The sequence below is a fragment of the Gallinula chloropus genome, assembly GCF_964237585.1.
Source record: "Gallinula chloropus genome assembly, chromosome: 26".
In the NCBI taxonomy this organism is placed as follows: Eukaryota; Metazoa; Chordata; class Aves; order Gruiformes; family Rallidae; genus Gallinula; species Gallinula chloropus.
In genome coordinates, this window is record NC_140111.1 from 6,769,208 (window position 1) to 6,796,384 (window position 27,177).

General features: G+C 37.0%; 1 protein-coding gene across 1 annotated transcript in view; it reads left to right on the forward strand.

Annotated features, from left to right (window-relative positions):
- Positions 1 to 529: 529 nt before the first annotated feature.
- Positions 530 to 27,177, forward strand: part of LOC311201129 (uncharacterized protein) — a gene marked incomplete at its 5' end in the record, with an annotated part of 80,243 nt that continues 53,595 nt past the window's right edge. The window contains 2 exons of the mRNA XM_084275432.1: positions 530 to 542; positions 1,277 to 1,426. Coding sequence (XP_084131558.1) covers positions 530 to 542; positions 1,277 to 1,426 — 163 coding nt within the window. The remainder of the gene's footprint in view (positions 543 to 1,276; positions 1,427 to 27,177) is intronic.

A 27,177-nucleotide genomic window follows, 5' to 3' on the forward strand; every position in this document is an offset into this window, starting at 1 on the left:
GAGCTTACAAACAGAAAACTTTTATGTTTAGTGTATTAGGTCTTTCATCTATTACTACAGTTTGAACAAGTTTTGGTAGAAACCTTTCGTATTGATACATTTTTTTAAAGGGCTTCTGCCATTTTTATTCACACTGACACATTCCAAATATATTCCAAGGTATAAGACTCAGGACTTGATTTTGTATCTTAAACATGCGGAAGCACTGGGGGGAAAAAATAAATCATTAAATATCTAGGTATATTTGTTTGCCATGAATATTATTCCTTGTTTATAGAAGATAATATTCTTATATTTGGAAAGTTTATCTAATGTTGTATTTCTGCTGATATTGTGTGTCCCACTTAATTTTAAAAACTTACTGTATTGTAAATTATTTTGGCAAATGACATTTTTGCTATGGTGACTTAGCACTTTTATCTACGTGGAGATAATTGTCACTTGTAAGAGTTCCTCTAATTTAGAATTTACTTTTACTAGAGCGTTTGCTACTTAACTTGAAGACCCAACATAACCTATCTGCGCCGTAATGACTAGAGCAAGTTAGCACTCTTTTGCTGTTCCACAATGACAGCTTAACATGCCAGGCACGCTGGCTTCCTGCCAGGTGCTGGAGACAATGTCAGAAGTATAAAAAAATCTGTTTTTTAAAAGATCTGAATGAATGAACAGATCTGTCTGCTTCACTGCTACCAGTATCAAGAGGATGGTGCTCCCCTAAGATAGGGGGTTTTGGCAGACATTTGCTGGTTTTGCGGTGCCTCAGTGATAACGTCTTCATCTTCTGTGACTAGCCCCACGTTGCAATGACATGATTATCTGTGAAGTCACCTTCCATGGGAGCCTTTCACCCTCCTATATTTTCTTAGAAATATCTGGCTTTTGATAAATGCAGCAATAATTAGGCTTTGGGGATTGTTACTATAGTTAAATGGATTAATCAATATATTTTCCTTTTGAACTTGATCACAGAAACAAGAGATACTCTATATAGCACAATGTATAATTTGAGCTTCTGATGGGAAAGGTGAGTGATAACATCTGTAATTAGATATAAGCATGGACACTTTGGTAGTTTCAAGATTTGTATTTATGATATAATGTTGGGGTTTTTGGTAATAGTTACTAACAATGCATTGTTATTACAGTAAAATTATTTCATTTCTGCAATACCCTACATTATATCTTACATAATGAGCCTAGTAGAAAGACACACAAAACACTAAAAGATAATAAGTATTGAACTAAATGTTCCAATGTTTTCTGTTCTTCATAGGCTCTGGTCTCAATGATGGGCAGTGGCATGAAGTCAGATTCCTAGCTAAGGAAAATTTTGCTGTCCTCACTGTTGATGGCGACGAAGCTTCAGCTGTTCGGACAAACAGCCCTCTACAAGTTAGGACTGGAGAGAAGTATTACTTTGGAGGTAAAAAAAAAAAAAAAATTACAAAAATCAAGTATCTGCCTCAAGTGCTGTTGTATTTTAATCTACGTAATAGGTGAAACAGAGCTCATGATGTAATTCATTCACATAAATATGGCTAAAATAGCTAGGTGCTGCTAATCAAAAAGTAAGATACTAAACCTAATTTTAGTTTTAAGAATCTTTTTACAACTCCTCATCCTTGAAAAAGAAACTCTGAGAAGTTCTGTACAAAAGTCAGTCTGACTTGGAATGATTTCCCAGATTTTCTCTGAATATTTCAGAGACTGTTCTCTGAAAGGGCAACCTTCCATTAGCAGTTTAATTAAATGGCACTGAGAAGAGAGATAAACTTATCCTTTTAAGTTCAGAATCCTGAAGAGAAAAAAATATCATTGCTCAGGACAAGTCTTAACCTTTTGCTGATATTTTTTTTGAGCTGTAATCATTGTGGGTAATTAAGAAACTTTCATAAATTGAAGCCTTAGATTGTTCTGTATTTATGTCTATTGGCAGAGTATATACTAAAAAGAGTTCTTGCAAAATGTGGCTTTAATGATTTTTCCCCTTGTTGCCCTATGTTTGCATTTAAGAAAATACGCCATCAAAACTCTTAGATATATAAAATAGATATTTAAAATCCTGTATTGAAAAGCCTATTGAGCATGCTGAAAAGTTTTTTATATGCTACTGTCTTATAGGAAAATTTTATTAAGAGTTTTTTAACTCAAGCATATGTATAATTTTTTGTACTGCTAGTCCAATTTGAAAAAAAAATCCAATTCAGCAATGACTTGCAATCTTTGTTCAAGCAGAGTTCTTAGCAAGCTCAAATGCTAAGATCACGAAGGAATTACAAGTTGTACATCTGAAGTGTCCCACACATGTGCTGTTGCACATAAAAACTTCGGGCAGAGAATGGGAATTCAAAAAGTAGAATTTATTAGTGTTGAAAACAGATTTTTTTTTTCAATTTTGTAAGGTTCATAGCTAATCAAATAAACTATAAATGCGATACTGCAAATAGTCATAATATTGTGCAAGTGATGAAAAAGTTAGTGGCATATGAAGTACCTTGAGTAAACAGGGGAAGAAATTCTTTCAAGGTTATTCTCATTTCATTATCTTCTATCAGTAGAATCCTTAAAATATATATGTAAATTAGTGCTTAAATGATGTTACAAAACTAATATATAGTTAATTAAAAATAGATTGTAATCCTGCAGATACTGATGACACAAAATTTCTGGAAATACTGTGTCGATGATATCACAATCCCAATATCCTTAATTCACCTAATAATGCTGAATATTTGTTCCTCATACTGCCTCAAATAAGGGTTCTAGCATGGCCAGATGTCATATGCTAGAGCCTGGAAGTTATTTTGACATCAAAACATACCACTTTCAATTTGTCAGGACAGTCGGAGGCATTCTCCTTAAATGAACTTGCTATCAAAAATTAAAAGAAATGCTATACATAAGGTAACTTTCACACACTTTCTCAGTCAAAATGCTGGTGGATTTGTTGTCATTTCAGCTAGATTCTGAAATATGCACAACTTCCAATTGTTGACTTATGCTTTAGATTCCAACATCCTTCCATAAAAAGTATGCTTGCAGATTAATTATTCTAGTGGGATATGAAAGAAAATAATTTATTCTCTGAAGCGTTGTTCTCACATCTGTTCACCCAAATACATTGTCCTGTTGTCTAAACTATGGAGGTTTTGTTTTTCCTTATTATCTTTTATAACATGGAAGGTCTTCTAAAGGTGTATCAACAGAATAGCACTGTCCTAACCTTCCTGTCCAGTTCTATTTCAAAATATGAAGTCTCCACTTGCAACATTGTACCTTTGTGTTTTAACTGCCTCAAGGAGTGAATCTGAGGAGTCTTTATTGGGGACTTAAATCTGATGAACCCATTTTAGCATCCTTCCGCTTTAATATTGTGCGCTCTCTCTCTCTCTATATATATATATATACACATATTATTTTGCTATTTATGTCTGTTAATTAGAGATTACTTGCAACTTAATGCCAGTCTTTTGGATGCATGTTAGAAACCTAATCTTTATCTTCATGATCTGCATCTCGTAATGCAAAGTTATTTTTGTTTTATTCCCTCTATATGTACGTGTTCCTCCTTATTTTTCTTTATAAACATTTCAAGTTATGGCTCTTAATAAGTAATATTTGAAAGAATAGGGTCAAGAAGTGAGAATAGTGGGGAATTTGAAACATTTTTGCCACTTGGTAATTGTTGCTTACATTAGTTTCATTAGGAGTAACTTCAGATAAGAAAGGTTCAAGTGCCGCAACAGAGAGACGGGACACCGCTTAATGTAAGCAAGTGATCAGTTTATTACACACACACAGCAGTTTATATACTTTCTAGATGCGTTTAAGCTTAGTGAGTTCTGCATTGATTGGCTAACACAGAATCAACAAAAGGCTTTTCACAGGTTACTGATGTCGTCTGGGTTAGAGGTTATCTTCAGACTGCAGCTGCAGTTACACTGTCAGCACAATGGAATGTCTCTCGCCTCCCAAGGTTTCAAGAGATTATGTATTCCATCACCTTCCCAGGGATTAAAGTGAGGCTGACTGGCCTGTCATTTCCCAGTTCTTCCTTCTTGCCCTTCCTGTAGGTAGGAGTAACATTTGATTTCCTCTGATCCTCAAGAGCCTCACCTGCTCTCCATGATCTTTCAAAGATAATTTTCTTCACAGTGACATTGGCTAGCTTGCTCAGTACCCATGAGTGGGTGCATCCCATCAAGTCTCAGGGATTTATGTGTGTGCAGTAACCTGGTTCTCCTCAACCTATGGCAAGTCTTCCTTGCTGCAGACTTTTCCACCAGCCACAGGGACCTGAATTTGCTAAAGGCTCCATTCAGCAGCAGGCCTCCTTTTCCAGAATCTTATTTTGCTGCTGAAGTACTTGTAGAAGTCTGTCTTGTTGTCCTTCATGATGCTGCCAGACTCAGCTCCATATGGCTTTGGCTTTCCTAGCCCTGTACCTGACAACTTAAAATGTGTCTGTATTCCCCCTGAGTCACCTGACTCTTCTTACAGCTCTTGTATGCTCCCTTTCATGTTCAAGTTTTGTCAGGGGCTCCTTGTTGATATATACAAGCCTCCTGCTCTATTTGCCTGATTTCCTACATGTAGGGATAGAACATTCCTGAACTTGAGGTTGTGATCCTTTGAAACAAGCTGTCCTGGTTTCCTTTCTTCTCTAGAACTATATTCCATGGAATTTTTATAGTATACTGGTCTGTTTTCCTCAGATTTATGTTTGTCATCTTGCCTTTTTCCTTGTTCTTTCCTCATAGGATCCTGAACTCTGCCATGTTACGGTTGCAAGGCCATTATGTAGGAAAGGTTGTCCCCAGCCTTCATTCACATCCCTGACCACCTCTTCCGTGTTTCTAAGTATCATGTCCAACAGAATATCTCCCTAGCAGAAGGCTTCGGGTGGCCTGTGGCAGACACCCACAACAACGTCCCTCATGTTTGTGTGCCCTTTAACCTTAACCTATAAGATCTCACCTAGCTCATTATCCATCCCAAGGCAGATCTTCATGCATTTCTGTTGCTGTCTCACAGGACAGGTACACCTTCTTACTGTCCCAATGTCCCCTTCTTAAAGCCCCTATCCAGTGTAGCATTTCCAGTGTATGAGCTATCATAACACATCTCTGTGATCCCAGTGAGATTGTAGCCCTGCAACTACATACCCACTTCAGATTCCTCCTGTTTAGTCCCCATCTCACACGCATTGGTCTACAGGTACTTCATATGGGTACCTAGTCATGCTCATTTCCCAGAAGCAGTGTGGGAGATTCAGGCATATCAGCCTAAAGATTTTCTCTTTCATCTGTCTGTCTACTGCAAGGCCATTGAATATGTTTTTGAAATGGTCATTACCATTAAAGTTATTGATGGTAGATCCTTGAAAGTCTCAGTAAGTGTTTGAAAATCCCAAAGTTTATCTGGAGTCATTAAACTCTTTTAAATCTGGTTAAAATCTGACCCAGAAAAGGGCTTCATGCATGATTTCTTAGGATTCTGAACAGGATCTTCTGTCTGCTTCTAACCAATACCAGAGGGTTTATATGATTTTGAAGTAAACCCAGTAAATATACTTCTCCCAGCACAATATTGATCTTGGGCTTACTTTAAAGGTTTTAGACTTCTATCAGATCTTTCACTGAGCATGGACTGAGTTCATAATGAAATCCAAAACATAGAGAAGGTCTTGTGGTTTTGAGTTTTGCTGCAAACATTAACAAGCATTGGTTGGAGTCCTTGGTAATAGAGCAAGTTGTTTCTTGGTTGTTAGTCTAGGAAGTGAGTGTAAATTGCAGTGTCAAGACCAATTAATAATAATAAAAAAAAGTCCCTTAAACAACAGTTTTGAACTGCTTGCTAATGTCTGGTATCATTTAGCTGGTTAAAGTATTTATAATAGGAAAATATTTCCTGGTAAAATAATAACAGTGGATTACAAAATAGGTGGAGGCTTGAAGCTTTTGCCACTTTGTTCTGCTGGGTAATGGTACCTAATTCTATACACACTTTAGCATGATCAGATTGTAACAGTTTGCAAAGGAGGCAATCAGAAACTTTGGTCCAGTATTACAAATTGCTCCCCATTTGTAACAGCTGAGAACAAGAGGAAATGCACTGTATGCTTTGTGCACCTGACTAGTTAGGAGAGCAGTTCTTTCAGTTAGATTCCTTGGCCTGTAGATAATTTGCCTCTTTCAAAGAGGCAGAAGGAATCCTATGTTCTTTCAGTTCAAAACACAGGGGCTGGTGACTTCAGTTCCTTTTTAGACTACATGAGAAAACAAAGGAGGCAGAAAGACCAGACCTGAAGTAGGATTTTGATGTCTCTCTTAGTAGTTATTCCCAGAAAGAGTTAACAGTAATTTACAATCCTACTTTGGTAACAGGATATTGTCATCAAACTTTCTGCAATACAGTGACACAAACAGTACCAATGAATGCTATAGTGTGTTTCTCCACCAAAGAACTCTCACTTCAAATACAGAAAACTGGAGCTTGCTTCAAGTCTAATAAATAAGATCATAGCACTAGCAACAAATTCATTCTTTGTGTATATTGATGTGATCAGGTATCAAGAACTCAATAAATATAAATCAAAAATATATAAATAGAACATATATGAATATTCTGTGAATATAAAAATAGATGAATATGATCGGACAGAGATGAAAATGAGGTGATAAGTGGTTGAAGTATTTTTCTAGCTTTTTCAAACTTATGCTTGATGCAATCAGAATCTCATTCATTTTAGAGCTTGGCTTTCAGTGGCCAGAGATAAGGAAGGGGGTTAAATCTTGCTATCCTCTGTCATTGCTGTCACTAAAGTAATTGGAGTTTGGATCTAAAAATTGTATAAAAAAGGAATGTACTCTGAGACCTCACTCATGGAAGTTGCATTTAGCTGTATCCTGTTAACTAGTGAAATGAGAGACTGGGTGAGCACAAAGCCCTATTTGAGATGACTAAGAGTGGCAGAAATGAGCAACTGACATCTGCAGCTTTCTGGGAAGAGCAGAAGTGAAAGTTGAGCATTCTTCATTGAAAAATAATTTAAAAGATAAGATAGTACATGTAGGCTTTTATAATGAGAAACATTTCAGTAGGTAGTGTTTCTCAAAGGAGACATAAATAATAGCATAGTAATGTTTGTATTTACAATGTCTTAATAATTTGAAATAGTTTCTAATACTCAGAATTTCTTCCACTGAAAAATGCTCCAGGTTTTACTTTGCTGTTTGTCTTTTCTGATTGATCCATTTCATCACAGGACTATGCTAGTATAGATCAGCTGAATAAGCATCTTCTCAGGCATTCTAAATCTAAAACTTGGGTTATAAAGTTCAATTCATAGCTAAAATCCTAGAATAATTTGGTTGGAAGGGGCCAATGTGGGGGTCATGTGGTCCTTCCTCCTTACAGCGGAGACAAATTCAAAGTTAAATCACTTGTGGGATTACCATTTTATTTATATACTATGATGGGTCTAAAGCCCCGTGTAAGTGTTGGATTCAAAACCAGGAAATGCTGCTACTGCATTTCTAACTGCTGATCTTATTTTGTGGTCTTTTCCTGCACTGATGCTGCCGAATGCATACTCTAATGAGAGTGAAGTGCAAATACTGATCCCTGAGCAGCTTAGCTGTTTGTACCCTCCTTAAAATGTCCCGAAATCAACCCTTACTGTCTTTCCAGAAAGGTGTTGTTAATATTAAACTGCTAGCAACCTATTTCTGAAAACCTTGGGAGTCAGTAAAGCATTTGCCTAATAAAGGACCTCAGACTTTGGCTTCCGTGCAAATCTTTGTCGGTGACACAATTTAAGGACTTTTCTGAAGACTGCATATGCAGAGTAACATCTCTAAATTTTGCATTTAATTTAGTTGAAAATGAAATAATTCTCATACAAGAGAATTATTGCAAGAACAATTCCCTCCTCTGTTTTTAAAGCAAGGAACATTCCCCTGCAGATTTTCTATTTTCAAAGGCATAGAACTTGTGAAGAACACATTAGACATTCAGTTAAACAGTATTCAGAAAAATCTTCCTAGGTCCTGGTCTTTTATTGTATTCAATAATAATGGCAAGGAAGTGTATGTTTGTAAAAGATAAGGTGGTAGCTCAGATGGTTACATAAGCAGCCAGTTGAAGCAAGGCCTCCAGCCTCTTGTTAGCCTTTGAGTATCCTTTAGTTTTCTTTCCCTGCCACTGCTTCCATATGCTATCAAGGCCAGACTTGCCAGTAGTAATGATTCCTGCAATTTGTCCTCCTTTGTAACTGTCTAAATGTGTTTAAGAGAATTTGAATATATTTCAAGATCACAGAAAGCACAGTGAGTCTTACACTTCAGAGTTTTGAGTGGCACAGTGCTACTAAGCTATGTCAACTGGTCTGAAAACTGTTTCTGGTCTCAGACTGACCTAGCAGATGCCTGCATTAGTAAACGGCTCTCCAAAGTCAAAGTGATGAAGTACATTTAAGGTAACCATTAAACCTGTATGCTTCTTGCAGTTACGAATTAGTCACTGAGAATGGTGGACTCTTCGTCACTTACCTATTCTGACTTTATAAAACTTCTTATAACCTGTTAAAATAGTTGAACAAAATGTAATCCACTCAATATTTGAGATGCCCACGCTACGATGAAGCCACTGCCTTCAAGTACCTGCTGATGTGTGAGTCAGTGAAAATACTAACCACAACTAATCTTGTTCCTCCTGAAGTAGTATGAACATCAAGGCATCTTTGCTTTGCTTACTAGAAGCAAACTTGAACACATACTATATGAAATACAACACACATTCCTTGTAGAAAACATGCAAATTTGAAAGGCAATGATCCTATACTTAAATAAAAAATGAAATACAAAAGTTTTCCAGTAGTGTTATGATCATTGATCTATGCATCCTTTGCCACCTGGCTGTGAAATAAATTGCTATAGATTTTCTAAATTTTCCTGTATTATTAGGGAAGCAAACTTGGACGTATTTCCAGGAAGATGTTTCATTAAAGACCCTTCATTAAATGACTGTAGGCATTAATGGCAACTATATCAAATACAGGAAAACAGCAGTAATGTACTTATGACTGAAGTGTCATTTGACATTCAATTTCCATTTAAAGTGACCTCACTTCTTAAAAAGTCCAGCTGTTAAAAGTTTCTAGAATGATATGCACTACCATGTCACTTTTGCTAACTGAATCTTCAGCCACTGTTTGTGTCTCTCTCCTGGTGTCATTTCAAAATGGTAGTTGTGATTTTCAGCACTAATGCACATCTGTCATGTGGCACAGATCATGTGTTCTTATACTAGGACTGAACAGTCATCTTGGTGCTCACTGGAGCATATTGTTGTTTTTTCCCTTTTCATAGTTAATAGGAACCTTGCATTCTTTCTTCTTTCTCTCTTTCTCCTTAAGGGCACATAGAAAAAATTCTAGATATGTTGCTTGCCTCCTCATTCTGCATCAAACATGTATTTCTTCCCTGCAGGTAAAATGACAGCCTTTCATACAATACAATAACTGTCTGGAAGCGCCACGAGCAGCTGACCCTGAGAGGAGTCTTGCACTGATATCCCTCTCCTTTTTCCCACTGTTTGGTATATAACTGTGATTTTTTAGACCCTTGGCTTTTCTTGGTTTGAGTCCTCTTGAGTTATGAGAGAAACTTGTACAGATGTAAGCTCTAATGGTTCAAAATATGAAATGAAAAATAGAGCAGTAATTTGGATATTAGAATTATTAGTGTGGTATCTGTTCTTATCAATTTAATATCTGGTACGTCCTCGATGAGAGGACTTTATATTAAATGGATTTTTGGTGCTGGGAGTTGGAGCTGGAGCTTGCTCCCTCCACTCCGCGCATCGTCCCGGTTTTTTTTTTCCAGGTTGGTGAAGGGGCTGGAGGGCAAATCCTATGAGGAGCGGCTGAGGGAGCTGGGGATGTTTAGCCTGGAGAAGAGGAGGCTGAGGGGAGACCTTATCACCACCTATAGGTACCTGAAGGGAGGTTGTAGAGAGGTGGACGATGGTCTCTTCAGCCAGATGACAGGAGATAGGACAAGGGGCAATGGCATGAAGCTGTGCCAGGGCAGGGTCAGATTGGATATTAGAAAAAAAATTTTACTGCAAGAGTTGTCAGGGCCTGGAACAGGCTGCCCAGGGAGGGGGTTGAGTCACCTTCCCTGGTTGTGTTCAAAAAAAGGGTAGATGAGGTACTTAGTGATATGGTTTAGCATAGGATGGGAATGGTTGGACTTGATGATCTTCAAAGGTCTCTTCCAACCTTGTGATTCTGTGATTTGCAGGAAAAAGTGTTTTCTTAACACTTTCAGTGGTAATTCTGTAATGAGCACTTATGTCCCCCCCCAAAAAATGTAGACAATAGAATTTTTTGTTTCGTTTTTTTTTTTTAATTTAAATTTATGTTAATTTTTCTGTGAGGATTTCAGTGGTGGCTATGTGTTTATTTGTGCTTCCAGAGTGACTGTATCATCAGCACCTACAGCACTAAAGGAAATTAAAGAAATCTGGTTCCCTTCTGTTTTAAAGACCTGAGTCTGTCATCTCCAGAGCAGAAATAGAATTGAACCCTAAAATGAGCTGTTGATTTTTGATTTCAAGTTATAGATGAATAGAAGACGCACAATAAACTTTTATTGAATGGAAGTTTAAGAGAGATTAGAAGGCAACCATAAATGCTTAGGGGTACTTTTTAAAAGATTAAAATGGCATGTGTACAGAAAAAATATTTGTCTAGTTAAAAAAACCCTAATGTAAGTCACTAGTAAACCATGTAATCTTTTTCATATTAGGTGTTATTTACCTGTGGTTTTCTTTTTTTCTTCCTCTCATGCCTGACAGAGACTTTAAGTGAAAAATACCTCTGAATTATGATATTGCAGTTCTTTCCATCATCTGTTTTGTCTCTTGAATGACTGTCCGATTAAAAAAAGTCTAGCAATATTCGAAACACAAAACTCAAACCAACATTCTTTTACAGAATTTCTTTTGAACTGTAAATTGAAAACTGGATACATAGTTGTCTTCTGGGTTGTTTTTATAATAAAGGAATAAGAGAGCATCTTCTTTTATAATCAAAGAGAATAAAATAATATTGGAAACGTAAGAAACTTTCATATATTCTGATGCATCGTAGCCTGCATATACCTTGGACTCAGGAGACTTAGACAGTAGCTAGACTAGCAGAATTCAGACTTCATACTAGAAGCTTTCAGGTAGCATTAAAAAAAATGGAAGCATGGGCATGCATCAACCAGAAGAGCTATGTTGAAACAAGGAAGGGTTGAAAGATCCAAGGATAACTAGTTAATGGACTGAAGGAACACTTTGAGTACCTAAATAAAGAAACATTTCCAAGAGCAGAGAGCATTCACCAGAGAGTTCTAAAGGAAGTCAAATATCAAAAAATAAACAACTTTTAACTGATTACTTATCTCATTGTTCAGGCCGTGTTCCAGAGGTATAGAAAATGTGACAACACTTATAAAGTATAACAGGAAAGATCTAAGAACAAATCTGTTTTCTGAAGTGGAGGCAAATCTGGAAAAATCTGATCAAGTATATAAATCATTTATGTGTGAAAAGAAATAATACATATGGTTCTTGTAGAGGGATTCACAGCTGTTCATGGAAGTCAGTAAGCATATGGATAAACACCTGTCCAGCTGATATATCTGAATTTAAAAAAAAAAAAAAAAAGCAGCTTTAGACCAAGTTCCTTATCACAGGTTCTTCAAGAAACTGAGCTGACAAGGAATAAAAATGGGAGATAATAATATATAAATCAATGATACTCCCTCATCTTTTGAATGTTGTTTGCATTTTGATATGGTTGGCTCATCTCACAAAGATACAGTAGAAGTCGAATAAAAAGCTTATGGGAAGGGTGGCAAAGCTGATCAAAACTTCTGTATCAGAAGAGATTACGAACAGAAAAGGCTTCTCATCTCACTTTTGGATGAGGAAGGATGTGATCTGAGTGTGCAGTCATGAATGGCATGGAATATTTATACATAGGAAATGACTATTCTGTGTTTCTCGCAATCCAAGCATTAATAGCATGTTTTAAATGAATGAAAGTATATTCAAATGCAAAACACTGCTGCAGATGAGAACAGTAGAATGGGCTTCAAAGAGCAGTTATGTCACCTCACAGAAGAAAAGTTCATCAACAAGTAAGGTGTGCAAGCTGGCTCAAGATGTTGCTTTATTGCATGCTACAGGAATTTGGGAGAGTGTACTGCAGGATATGATAACCATATGCTTGTTGTGCTTCTATGTATTTTCCTGGGAATCTACTGGCCACTTTTAAAGATCATATGGCTTTTTTTTTATGTTTGTTCAGGAATACAAAAATTGAAAAAAATTGTGATAGTAGAGAAAATGGGAAGTAATAAACAGAAGGGAAAGATATCAGTGTTCGATGGGCAAGAGACCCATGAAAGAGAATTGAAGAATAATATAGATGGGCAGAAGGCAAAATTTTGGCAGGAAGTGGAGTGAAAAACTGGTAGAGGGGAATTTCTGAAGAGGGAGTGAGTTGAAATATACATAAAGAAGAGTAGAGACCTCAAAAGAATTGTGAATGAATACATGACAGTGGTAATGGGAGAAAATCAGATATATCTGAGTACTGGAAATGCACAGCAGTGGGAAAAAAGTTTGACTGCTTTTTCTTTTTTACTACGTGCAGAGTCTTTGCAGGTCACCTGGATATGGTAACACGTTATGCATGGCTTTTTAAGAGAACATGATACTTTGGATATTAATTGCTCATGTGCTTGGGGCCTAATCTCATATCAGGACTATTCATTTATATGCAGGGGAATTTTACTTGTAGCCTAATGTCAACCAAACAGCTGTGTTTCTGGACAACTAGAGTCACTTCTACAGTGGCCAAATTTAATAAGACAGTATCCAATGCATTGAGATCAAAGCTTCCTACTTTTAATCTTCCGGTTTCAAATTTTAACATGAGTCTCAGGATAGAGTAGCTCAACTGAAAACAAGTGGCATGTATCTCTTTGCATGGGGTAAATCCCTACCAAGTTGTCTGTAATAAAGCCTTGTATTTTAAATCTGAGAAGGAATCTTATTCTTAAATCCTTATTAACTTTAATTCTTACATTACTTACTATCCAGATTACCAAAATACATAAGGGAATAGTCATTTACATTCAGTGTAAAATACCAGCAGAAGTCAAGAAGAAATTTTTTGGGTTACAGGATAAAGAAGCACATTCTCAGATGGTGTAAAGTTAGATTCCTCTACTAAAGTTAATGGACTAGGCCAATTAATGGTAGCTGAAGGTGCAGTGTTGGTATGCTTTTATTTTTCTTTACAGATCAGTCATTTTCCCTGATACACTGCTTTTTATGCAAATATGTAAGCATGATTAATCACTATGAATTATTAAAAACAGAGCTTGAAAGGTAAAGTTTCAGCATAATGTCTAAAGCAGGTAAGAACTGTGCAAATTGATTGGAAGAAGACAGAGTTCCATAAATTAGGGCAACAGTGGGCAAGTAATTAGGCACCGAATGAGCTAGGGATGCATTTCCTACACAGTGGGCATGTGTAAATGCCCATAATTGCAGATATGAGCACAACTTGATAGTAAAACTTGACAGTGGGTGTGTGGAAAATGTCAAAAAATGCGACTTTGCTCTTCTAATCAGATTATGGAAATAAAATGAGGGCAAAATAACCAAAAGATCCTATTTGTTTACCTTAACAATATCCACGCATGCCAACAGATATTCCAGATATCAGAAATATTGACCTACCAGCCCAATGAAACAGACAGAGATCCAGTATTCATACAGTGGTTTCCATGGACGGCAGTAGGGTTTTCCAGGGGCCAGTCAGCAGACATACCACAGTGGTGTCTGCTAACACCGTCCTATGAAATAAACTGAAGTAAAATACTGCTCAACATGTCAGGTATACTTCAATACAACACAGATAAAGCAGGGCATATTACTTCTCCTGAAAGTCATATTATAATTTTTATGAGAGTAAAAATTTTAACTAATTGTTCATTTTGTGACAGTTTTCCCTCCCCTGGACGTAATCATTTGACAATATTTTAAATGGCATTTTAAGTATAGTGTGTTGAAATTCAATACTGGTGTGAAGTCAGAAAACTGCGTGCTTTATGGCATTTTCAATATAATTTTACAGTACTAGCTGTGTAGACTCCTAAGGGAATATACCCAAAAAAAGGACAGTCTAGAAATGTGGCTAACATATTGCTTGCACGTGTTATCCTGTTGACGTTTTTTCCTCACTCAAGTTAATAGACAGAAGTGCACAATTTCCTGTAGGAAAAGACAGCAGAGTCAGTGCCAGTTTAAAATTCCCAGTGCTGATTAGAAAAACATCTGTGGCTATTTGAAAATAGAAGTAATCAAGCTTAATTATGGAATTTTATTTAAAATAAGACTTTCTGCATATTCTTTCAGTGTTTGTTCTATCAAAGAACTAGTAATAGAATGGCAGAGAAGGGAATTATCTGTTAAATTCTGTATAACCTAGGTAACATTAAGCAAATTTGCCTAAGTTTTATAAGTTGCCAGTGTTAAAATCCATCTTTAAAAACTTCTTCATTCTTGGCCAGTTGTGCTAAAAGTGTTAAAGTATGAAGAGATGGCACAGAATCTTAAATTTGAACCTTTGTGATCTAGATACTGGATTTTGAATGGAAGCAAAAATCTAAGTTATTAAAAGCTATATTCATTATAAATATTCCCTGCACTTTCAGGTACTGTATCTCAGGTATGGCTTAAAACATAGGGCTGAAGAGAATTGTTTCCCCCAACGCTATGTGGTAGATGTTTAATCCAACAGGTTTTAGACCATTTTGTCTCTATACACTCATCTACCAACAGAAAATTCTCAGTACTTTAAGCCTGACTTTTGATAAGAAGGCAAATTAAAAAACCTTCTTATTAGTAGTCACAGAAAAAGAATTGGAGAGCTGATGAGGTAGCACCAATGGCCTACTGCTGTAGGAGCCACTGTTACATCTGAAATTACCCATGCATCCTGGTGAAAGGGGCTTACCTGTAGAGCAATACCTTAAGTTGTCCCAGAGATATCTGCCATTCCAGTTTGCAGATCTTGCTATATGAGCAGGCCAACGGGAATCACACACAAATATAAAAGCTCTAGGAGCACTGGCCTTCCTTACGTCAGTCTTACTGTGGCAGTTCAGTGCCTCACAGAAGGGCAAAAATAAATTGAAAGTCTTGATACATCAAAGAATTGAAAAGCAAAAAAACAACTCTAAACTTGTATATGGCCTTGTAGGTTATATACATATACAGAAGCCCTGAAGCATTGTGTTTGTACAATATAAATACGGTAGAAACATGATGAACAGACAGCAATCCAATTTTTTCTATTCAGGTTTGCTGATAATACAAAACTGGGAGGAATGGCTGATACACCAGAAGTTTATGCTGCCACTCAGTGAGACCTGGGTAGGATAGATAGTTGGGTGGAATGGAACCAATTGAAGTTCGACTATGGCAAGTGTAGGGTCCAGCACCTGGGGAGGAACAATCTCATGCACCAGTACAAGTTAGTGGTTGACATGTTGGAAAGTAGAGCTGCAGAGAAGAACCCGGGACAGCAGACTCTCTATGAGCCAGCAGTGTGCCTTTGTGGCCAAGGTGGCCTGGGGTGCATTAGGAAATGTGGCCAGCATGTTGAAGGAGGGCCATCAGTATGTTATCAACACTGGTATCATCCTAAATCCCAAATGCAGCATTACATCAGCTACTAGAAAGGAAGTTAACTCTATTGTAGTCAAACCTAGGACACCTGGTGAGGCCACATCTGGAGTACTGTGTCCAGTTCTGGGCTCCCCAGTTGAAGAAAGACAGGAAACTATTGGAAAGAGCCCAGCAGAAGGCTACAGAGATGATGAAGGGACTGGAGCACCTCTCTTAAGAGGAGAGTCTGAGAGAGCCAGGTCTGTTGAGCCTGCACATCTGACTGTGATGGGATCTGATTAATACTTATAAATATCTAAAGAGCATGTGTCAAGAGGAGGTGTCTGGAATCTTCTCATTGATGCCCAGTGACAGGACAAAGGGCAGTGAGCACAAAATGCAACACAGGAAGTTCTACGTCAGTATAGGGAAAGACTTCCTCTGAGAGTGACCAAGCACTACAACACGTTTCCCAAACAGGTTGTAGAGTCTTCTCTGGAAATACTCATAATCTGTCTGGACATGATCCTGTGCAACGTGCTGTAGGTGATGCTGCTTTAGCAGGAGGGTTGGATTAGATGATTAGGAAGAGGGATGGACTGTTCCAACTCCCACCATTCTGTGATGAGGAATACAACACATAACACACCAAAGATCTCATATCACAACCTTGATTTATGAATCAAAAATCACACTAAGCTGCCATATGATTTCTTCCATTAATTTATCTTACTGCATTTTAAAACACTATAAACTCTTTTCCCCATGTTATCTGATTTGCTGTCATTCCTGAGTTTCCTTCCTTGCATGATTAGAAAATATTCTCTTTGTAATCTACTTGCATTACTGAAAATAGAGTATGTAAGAGGGAGGAGATAAAATACATATGTGTAAATGTATAATAGGCGCACATCGGTTGTACTGAACTTAAAAAGTTGACCTTGTTACAAAGTGGGATATGAATATTGATTTTGGAGACAGTACTGGCACAGGAAGCTATATTGAAGAAGTTGGCAGAATAGTTTTAAGGTAAATGTTGCTCATAGCTTTTCTGTCTTGCAAATATTTATGAAGGCAGTAGAGTTTGTAAGTACATAGGGAACATCTGTGTCTACTCATTTGTTTCTAAAAGGAAGTGTTTGTTTTCTGTGAAGACAATGCTGATTTCACTGTTACATGACAGGTAAATATTATAGACATGTAAATGACATAATTAACATTTTTGGTCTTTTGCTAGTTACCTAGGTTTGTCAGGATCTGTGGTCAAAATTTCACTTATAAATCAGAGTAGTTGATTTATGTATGTTTCTCATTTTCAAATAATTATTTTCCAGAGTTTTTCTTGAGCAGCAGCAGCAGCTATACGACTCTTACAATCCGTTTTCTTCTGTATGTGGAGAATCTACCTTTCACTCTTCAGTCAGGTGGTGATAGTTTGGCCCTGGCTGCAGGCTAGATGCACACCGAAGTCACTCTATCACTCCCCTTTTCAGCTGGACGGGGGATAAAATATACATTGAGAGGCTCAGGAGTCCGAGATAAGGACAGAGAAAGATCATTCTGAAATTAGTGTCATGGGCAAAACAGACTCAACAGAGAAGAAAGGAAAGAAAACTCTCTAATTTATTACAGTACACGACACACACAGTGAAAACAGAGTTGGATACTAAGAAGTGCGACCAGATCCCTTCATAGCAGACTTAACTTTATTCATTGTTTTTCTCCTTTCTTTGCCCACATTGTAGCACAGAGAGGGGCAGGGAATGGGGGAAAGGGGGTTTTGGTCAGTTCCTCGTGAGTTGTTTTCCATCGTGGTTGGGGGGGGTTGGGCATTCCTCACACCTTTCCCCTGCTGCACCCTGGGGTCCCACCCATGGGAGACAGTCCTCCATGAACTTCTCCATCATTGTGGCATGCAGCTTGAGAAACAAGGGGTCAAGCACTGCCAGGTTAACAGATAACGGGATGGAGCCTTTAGGCCATGAACCTCGGGGAAACTAAACAAGGTGGCAACATCGTTGCCGGCCCCCTGCTGGGACAGGCTCCAGGAAAAAGTGTCCTCTATTGTTAAGGTCTATCTGCTGTCCGACGAGGTTTTAGAAGTTCTATTAGCATGGTAAGACAGAGATGCTGCTGGGACAGCAAAACGTTGACCAATCAGATGTAGCCCATGAACACTGTATGTTTGCAAGAAAGCAGCCGTCAGCAGAGCATGTAAAATGGAATGATTCTTTACAATAAATCGACTCTTGCTTGCATCAAGCTGTGTCGGGTCCCTCTCATGAGTCCTTTCCCACGGGGCTTCAACTCTTCACCAGCTGCCCCAGTGTGGGTCACTTCTATGGGGTGCAGACATAAATCACAGAATGTCTCTGTCTCTCAAGCCCAGACTGGTCCAGCCTGGTCCTCCATGGAGTCACAAGCTTTCCTGCCTTCTCCAGCAAACCTGCTCTGGCGTGGATATTTCTCTCTCTCGTTCCTCTTTGTCTCTCTCCACGGGCTGCAAGTGTGTGCAAACAGTTGCTCCAACACTGGTCACAGTGTCTTCTGTATGTCTCCACCTGCTCCAGCGTGGGGCCTCTCCAGGGGCTTCAGGTGGGGACTCGGCCTTTTCCATGGGCTGTGGGGGGACACCCACTCCACCATGGGTTTCTCCACAGGCTGCAGGGGCATCTTTCTCTCTGGCACCTGGGGTTCCTCCTCCCTGCCTTTCCTGGCTTTGGTGTCTGCACAGTTTCTTACATCATCTCACTCCTTTCTCTGGTGGCAAAATGCAGCTGTTAGTAGTGGGCTTTTTTCTCCTAAATGTGATTCCCAGAGGTGCTGTGACCATTGCTGATGGGCTTGGCCTTGGTCAGAATGACTCTGGCCTTGAGCCGGCTGGTGTTTACTCTCTGGCCCCCACAGAGAGCTTCTAGTAGCTTCTAGCAGAAGCCACCCCTGCAGCCCCCCTTTTCCATCAGAACTCAGACACGCAAAACTATGACAAAGGTGTTCCTTGGCTTATGTGTATCAGTACATTTGCTTATCTTTTTTCTTCAAATTGAGTGATGGAATTGAATGATGTGCCTTCCTAACTTCTGGGAATATGAGTTAAGAGTATAGTGATGTAGCAAAAGAACCGATTCTGCTTATGTCATGCGTATTAGCTTTTTTAGCTGTGGTGGGCTTTGAAATGAGCAGGTAGTATATTTCTGCCTATATCATTATGATAATTAAATTTGATTTTTTACGTTATATCATTGGTATTCAGGATTTTGTGTAATGCTTTATTCGATAGACTTCAATGAAATTATATAACTAGCTGCCTTTTATCCTTGCCAATCAGGTCAATTTGGCACAACATAGTTGACATGGCTCATAAAAATGCATACTGACAAAGCTCTCTCCTCTTTCCTGAAGACTGGTGCTGATACAATTGTGTACATATTTTCCACATTTTCCAGTTACAAACACCCATCTTTACATGACCGTAACAGTGGATATTTTAAAGATCCATGACAATAATTAAACTTTGAGTGCAGGTTCTCTTTTGTATATGCATATGTAGGTGTGTGTTTAAGTCTTGTGTGCAAGATTTCAGTTTTTACATAGCCTCTGAGTGTCCTCATTCAGATAGGTCTTCACAAGACCTTTGCATTAAAGTATTTTATTAGACTCTCAAGACCAGCTTGTAAATCAGTTAAGCCTTCATTGTCTTCATGGCTTAAGTGTACATGCTTAAATTAATCTTGAATGTAAACCTAACTATTAAAAAGAAGTATATTGTTTTAATTATAAGGTAAGTTGGCACTTCTTAACAGTTCGGATGCCTGTAATAGTTATCTGTATTAAAGAAAAAAAATAATTCAGACAGTACAACCTGATGATTCTTAACTGGAGTCTAGATAAAAGAATTTTCTTACTTTTTGTTCTTATAATTGCTATCAATTTCTGCCTTTCTCTGTTAGGCCTCTGCTAACATTGCTTCCTTGCGCTTAAGTGGCCTTGGATTTCAGAGTTAAACATTAATGACTGGCAAATCAGGGTTCTTGCCAAGATGGGCTTTCCTCAGATGCACTGCCCAGTCAAACTTGGAGAACTAAGATCTTACTAATTATTGCTATATATACATTTGCTCGACACTAGCAATGCCCTACTTTCTCCTTTTCACTTTTTCCCTCCTTTTTACTCCTGCCATGCATACATCTGGAGGCAAATTGAGTACAAATATTACTGTGTTTGCCTCCCAGATTAGAACTGGGCGTTAATTATCTGCCATTGTGAATACTAAAATGAACATCAAACTTTCACAAAATATTCCTGCTTACAAAATGTGCCCTATGTATTCACAAATCACAGCTTTGTGAATGTTGTCTTTTGAAGATCACCAAAACAGAAACTAAGTATACCCTATGTAGACATGCAGAAATAGAACCTGACTGATGGGTACTGCACTGAAGCACATGGACTTCTGATGATGGGAGTCTGTCCAAAAATGAAGAATGAAAGGCAAATATGTATTTCTCTGTGTAGCTGCATTATATGTTTTTGGACTAAAAAATCTGTTTCATACTGATCTCTGACTGCAATAAAAGAAAGCCTCTTGTTTATTTCTGAGGAATACTGGAAATAGTACATTTGCCATTTTTCACTCACATTTCAAATTCTCCTAGTATGTCTTACAAAATATCTAAAGGAAAAAGGAAAAAGAGAGGTAAAAAAAAGTTACAACTCAGGGTAAGTGATCTGACAGAGACTAGAAATTGCATATAAAGTCATTTGCAACATGTCTAGGTAATATAAGTATTCTTTGAGTCATTAGGTTATAGGCTAACTTCTAATCACATGTGCAATGACGACTTCACTGCTTACCATCCTCCAAAGGTTGACAAATCTTGCTGATTAACAAAGTCAGATAGGATGTAGCAAGTGGTCTCCTGTGCTCTTTTAAAGACATATTATCAAGACAATGCTACCTATAAGATAGGAAATAAACAATTTGTTATTTGTTATGTGCTTTCTTGAATAAGGAGTTGTGGGTTTAAACTGCAAATATTAAAATATTCCTCTTTTTTTCCAGTGAGATCTATGATTTTAGTCACATGAAACCCTATATTAAGTCAGTGGAGTACAGATTCTCTTAAGCCTCTCTATTAGTTTACCAAGATGTCTTAATGTCATATTTTCTTTTCCTTTGTGCTTGTTTGATCACTTTAGATACAAATCAGAAAGCTGCTCTTTCAGTTTAAAAAAATTCAGAAGCTCCAAGACCTAATCAAAGAAAATCATTGTGTTTAACTTAGCATCTTTTCAAAACCAAACAAATCTTTAAATGTTATTCCACTGAGATACAAAACTATGAATCAGATTGGTGTGCTCAGTCAGTGAACAAATTAGTGGTTCTTAATTCTCCAGTAGTTTCATGCCCCTCTTATACTGTGGTGCCCAAAACTGCACACAGTACTCAAGGTGAAGCTGCACCAGTGCAGTATCTTTCTGTAGAGCTTCCTGGAAATGCCTGTACTTCATAGAGAAGAAAAAAAAAAATCATCCACAGCTTTTGCATCCCCTGCTTCAATTTTATCAAAGATCTGCCAAGGGAATCCGTTATCTTCCCTGTAGTCAGGAACTCTTTTCACCCCAGAAAATGGATGTAGAGTCCTGCATAAGGTTTTGGTAAAGCTGCCACAGAGCTTTTGTTTGCGTAGCTTGGCTCACCACAACAGAAAGGAAAGGAAGAGGACTGGAGTAAGGCACCCCTGTTTTGCTAGCTGAATAACAATGTCTGCAAAGCATGTCCTCGGCAAAATTATTGCCTTGTTTCATCATTGGCTTAAAGTAAATATTGCTTCGGCATTGTGATTGAGAGACAAAGCAACAGAAAGAGGAGCAGGCTTAGAGGTTAGATGTAATTTCTCTGTCTTATTTTATCACATCCTTTCTCAGCCTTTTCCCTCAGATACACTCCATACACCTTTTAACTACCAATGCATTATATGCTTTAAAGTAGTAAAAAACACTGAATAGAAAAATGTTTTTAACAGTTGGCACTTTTCAAAAATATCCTTAAGTCTCGCTGTAGCAGCCTGTAAAGAATGTAATATGAATGAAGTGAACATTAGGGTAATTTACATTGTAATTTTCCTTATCCTTTCCAATTTATACTAGGGAGTGTGTGTATATATGTGGAATTTAATGCCCATACAGTCAAAGAAAACTCCTGGGATTTTTTTTTTTTATTTTTTTTATTTTACGAGATCTATTTCAATAATTCATAATGTTTAAATGAAACGATCATAGCTGTAGAAGAAAGGGAGCACCTCACTGAGTTCAAATGCAAAAAGGAAACAGCATTTTGGAAAAAGCATTTGATATCTGTTAAATATTGCAGTTGAGTTCCTCTTGAAAAATATTTTAAAATTAACCCATCATAATTTCTACAATTATTTTGAACCTTTAAGAGTATAAATATTACTTCAAACAACCAAAGAAAAATTTAAAAGCTAATGTTTCTTTCATATTTGGACAGCAGTATTTTTCTTTATGTAGCTTTCCTCAACACACTAAATTGCTTCAGTCATTTTTGTAGGACTTTTCAGTATTAGAGTAGGAGGAAATCCATCTTGGATGTGGCATATCAGTAGCATTATTTTCACTGTGTACTTTCCAATGTGTACTTTCAAGAAAATAAACCTTCTTTCAAGGAAATAACCATGGTTCTTTTAACAAAGCGTATTTTCTTCTAATGTGAGTCAATATATACTATCATGCGTCTTAAAGCACTTTCAGGAGAACTTTAATGAGCCAATACAATTTGTCACTGTTCAGTCCTGTAACGTTATTAAAATAAAAAACTTGCATTGAGTTTATGTTGCGTTAGTACATGAGGCCTTTGCTGCTATGCCTACGGTGCTTCTGAATAGACAGCCTTGGTGTCTATTCCTTGGATCCACTGGACTTGATATTAATACTGAGATGAGGAAAGAATGTTGAGGGTTATGCTTCTTAAGAGATGGTTTTATGGTTTCAGTGTAAGGTTGCGTTCACGGTCTTTAAAAACATTTTTATAATTTTTATTGATAAAAATAGACAGGAGACTGAAGTTAAAGTAATTGCTTTATATTACTTTCTACAAGTTTTCTGCTGTACATATACCTTGTTTTGAGTGAGCAGACTTGTAGTGAAGGTTGGATTAGCTGAAAAAGTAGAAAAGTAGTATAGCCCAATAACAGAAATTATTTTCCTTAAAGTTTTAATTCAACAAGGTTAAAAATCAGTTTCTTTTTTTTTCTTTTTTGAGAGAGAGACCAACCATCAAGTTTAAGAAAACATAGCAGAATGGTGATCTTTCCTAACTTTCCTAACAGTTTTAGGATTAAGAGACAAATAGACTTCAGTTTCTTTTCTATTTAGTTTCATTTAGTATAAATGTTTCAATTCATAATAACATCAAGTAATTAAGGAGGTAACAGAAAATTTATTTTGTTGCTATTGTTGACTACAGTTAATGCTGATTTATTATATGGATTTTTTTCAAATACTGATATCAGTTGAATATGTGCTGCTAAATGAGTGCTTTCCACTTACAAAAATGTTAATAACTGCTAACTTTTCAATTGAACATTGAGCAGATACAAGTCATTCAACTGAGCAGATACAAATCATCCACTAATAAATTAGTTCAGATTCAGAAAGGAGAAAAAGTGTATGGTTACATTGTAGAGATTCGTTGTTATTCCTTACTAAGTTTTGATAGATAATCTACTGGCAATCTATTTCTATATTTGTCTTTCTACTTAGAAATAAGAAAGCTAAGTATTTAAATCATAACCATGTGAAAAAGCAGATACAATGTTCTACTCTACCACTGAGTTAAAGATGTCTAACACTTGAGCTAAACTATTCAGTTTGCCCAAATGGGTTTGTAATTGGAAAAGTTTATAAATATCTTCTAGTACAAGCAGAGCTAATCTATTGGAAAGTGGAGCGTCTACTAATCATATTGCTCTATTTACTTCTAAAGTATCAGAATGACTATGTGATTTTGCCTTTTTTTCATCTTGTCTTCATATAATACATAGTAAAAATGCAACTAATAAGAAAAATACCATGCAACATTTTTTTGTCTCTCATGTCTTTAGTTATTATAAACTGAAAAATGTAAAAAAAAAAAAAAAAAAAAAAATTCTTAATCTGTTCTTGTCCGGGGTGAAAAGGTGTTTGACATGGTTACAATTTAGTCAATCTGGAATTGATTAATTGTATAACATAAATCAGAGGTTAAATCTTAACAGCATTTAATGATTGACTAATTTAAAGATTTACAGGTGATTTAGTAAAAATACGTGTATATATCTATATTGATTAAATAGTAACTTAAATATAGATACTAAGATGACAAGGTTCACACTAACTTACTATAATGTATGTTAAAGTACATAGGTAGTGATATGTATACATAAAACATAAGATAGACAAACAGTAATATGTCAAACAGAAATATGTGACCCACACTCATATAGGCAAGTATCTGTAGTTTGTGTATGTGGAAAGGTGGATGAGAGAAGCTCTTTCCTCTTCAAGTTTAAGAGAAAAAACTCACAATGCATCAGCATTCCTCAGCAAGTGACAGTTGAGACTCAAAAGGCTGACTTTACCTTGGTCCTCTGTCAGCAGACAAATCTTGAGGGATTTGCCTGACAGACATTCCACCTCAGGGGAGATTCTGGTCACAACATACTGTGATCCAGGACAGCTCAAAGGGTCTTGCTTAGAATCGCTATTTATAGTGTCCAAGGCAACTGACGTTTGCCAGGTACTTTTCCATGTTGGTTCAGCTCAGTTGGCAAAATATTCTGGTACCTTCCACCAGCTGTGTAGACTTGGAGCTTTTCTGACATCTCCCCCTTTTGGGTCTTGACCCAGATACTGATATGTACCAGGTTATCAGGAGGAGAATGATCATTATTACCATTCCCAATCAACAGGGAAAGCAAGAGCCAGGCACATTAAGGGGGTGGTCCGAACACTTTGCTCTGTTATCTTTCACGATCTGTACCCAACTTATCACAGGCTGCTCTGCAGCCCAGGAAAAGGGGGAGAGCTCACACAAGCACCGAGCAGCTCAAGAGAGAGTAGCACCACCATAATTCTGCTCTTTTTAACGCGGAGATTTTAAAAGTAATTACAGTGTCTTTCTTGCATAAGATTCTAAGAACCAGAAAGACAGACTTTACTATGAATTTAGTGACCATTTATAGGCATTCCATTAAGCCCTACAGAACTTAATGTACTCAATTTAATTACTCAGATAATATAATTTTATGTGAATTTTAGAACAAAAATATGATTAATCAAGGAAAATCTAAGCTTTACAAAATATGAAAATTATGTAAGATAACTCTTTAAACATCCAATTAATTATTTTTTCTAATTTGCCTTAAAGGGCATCCTTAGTTTTAATTTATAGAAACCATCTAAATGCTGATATATTTATTACTGGTGATTAATATGCTTAAGATAGTTTTTGAAGTCTGGAAAATGAATTTATGGTGTTCAAAACCTGTAAGTGTCAGAATAGATATTTAAGATGCTCTGACTGTCTGAATGCACTTCAAATCAGATCACTTTTAAAGTTTCAAATATGTGGAAGCATATATTAGCAGCAAAGCTCCAACAAGTCTTCGAAACCAAGAGATAATGTTGTTTTCTTGGTAAATCCCTGAGGAAGGTGTTTCTCTCTGTGCTTATAATTGATAAAAGGTAGTTATGAGGTCAGTGAGAAATCTGGCAGTCCTGGAGAACATGAAGAGGATGTCATGAAACTAGAAATAACATGTTTACCTAAAACAAAATTCAACTCCAAACTGGTGCCGTTTACCACAAAGGGATGTGTTATGGTCATACAAACTGTAGTTGCTTTCATCTTTGTACCTCTATTACTTTGAAAAAACAAAAAATCTCTTAGCTGGAACTTGGTGGCAGTAAATCATGTGAATCTAACAGAATTGGTTCAATGATTTCTATAATAATATTTTCAGTTGAAGTAAATTCACCGTAGTGATATCATAGCCAGAACTTTACAGTACATAAAAATGCAAAGCAAGTTGATGCAGGAGCAGCAAATAAGATTGCACATTTAACGCCAACTGTATAATCTCCACACTATGAATCTCTTAAAGGCTGTAAATAGTGATTGAGTATTTTTTTGCTGCTTATATCTCCTTAAATGTAATTATCTCCAGCAGTCTCTGGGCATTTTTAATCTTCATGAGGGATTTTCTGTAGAAGTGAAACTTTGAAAATCTACTGTACATTTATTCTCTTTGTTATAAAATAGAAATCCTGTGAATAGCGTGTATTAAATGAGTAGTGTAAATGTACAGATTTGCTGCAATTTGATCATTATGTAGCTTTCTGCAATTTCTGTTATATCCAACAAAATAAGATAGAAATTGCAGTAAAGTGTTAGATGGAATTACATTAGTCAAGACTGTTAATAGTGATCATTCTTACTTGCTTCTCTCCATGTCAGAAAAGTCATGCTTGAAACTTGCTACTATAGCTTTTGTTTCCAGTTACTTGAAGTACAGTGTTATCTAGACAAGAAAATGGGGAGAGCTTTTGAGTTTATTACAAAACCGAGTTCTTGCTGATTTCATATTTTAGGGTTTCAGCCATGCATGCCCTATATTTTTTTAAATGGAATCTCACTTACAAGCAGAGGAAATTTCATTTAAAAACAGCAGAGGACATTTTCATTCCTATTAGTTTTTCAGAGGATACCAAAAATATTTTATAAGAAGTTTAACTGTTCCTCTGACAGGAAACAAAATTGTCCTTGTGATAAGAACAACCAGAGCATAAAACTCTGCCTAAGTGCTTCATAATAAGTGATATTTTTGCACACTTTTTTTTCCCCCAATTTTATCTCATTCCATTATGTTATTTATACTAACCAATATGCAGAAGAACTTTTTCACAGTGAGGGTGACACTGGCACAGGCTGCCCAGGGAGGTGGTGGAGTCTCCATCTCTGCAGATATTCAAGACCCGCCTGGACGCCTGTCTGTGTGATCTGTCCTAGGGAGCTGCTTTGGCAGGGGGGTTGGACCCGATGATCTCTGGAGGTCCCTTCCAACCCCTATGATTCTGTGATTCTGTGATTATTACAATTGCAGTGTCCTGCATTATTTTGATTATTCCCAGTTTCTGAGTAACAGGTATCTAAAATTTTAAAGTAGTTGATTGTCTTTTTATTGTACTTTTCCTGAGGAGTTTCTATTTGTGTCTTAAGTAGCTGACTACTCTCAAAGTCTGTTGAAGTAGTCAGGAACTGGAAATGTTTGACAACTGGCAAAATAATTTCTGAAAAGAAAAAAAAAGAAAACTAGCTACTACAAAAACTGGACTTTCCTCAGTGGAGCTCTTGTCTATATAAGATACACTTTC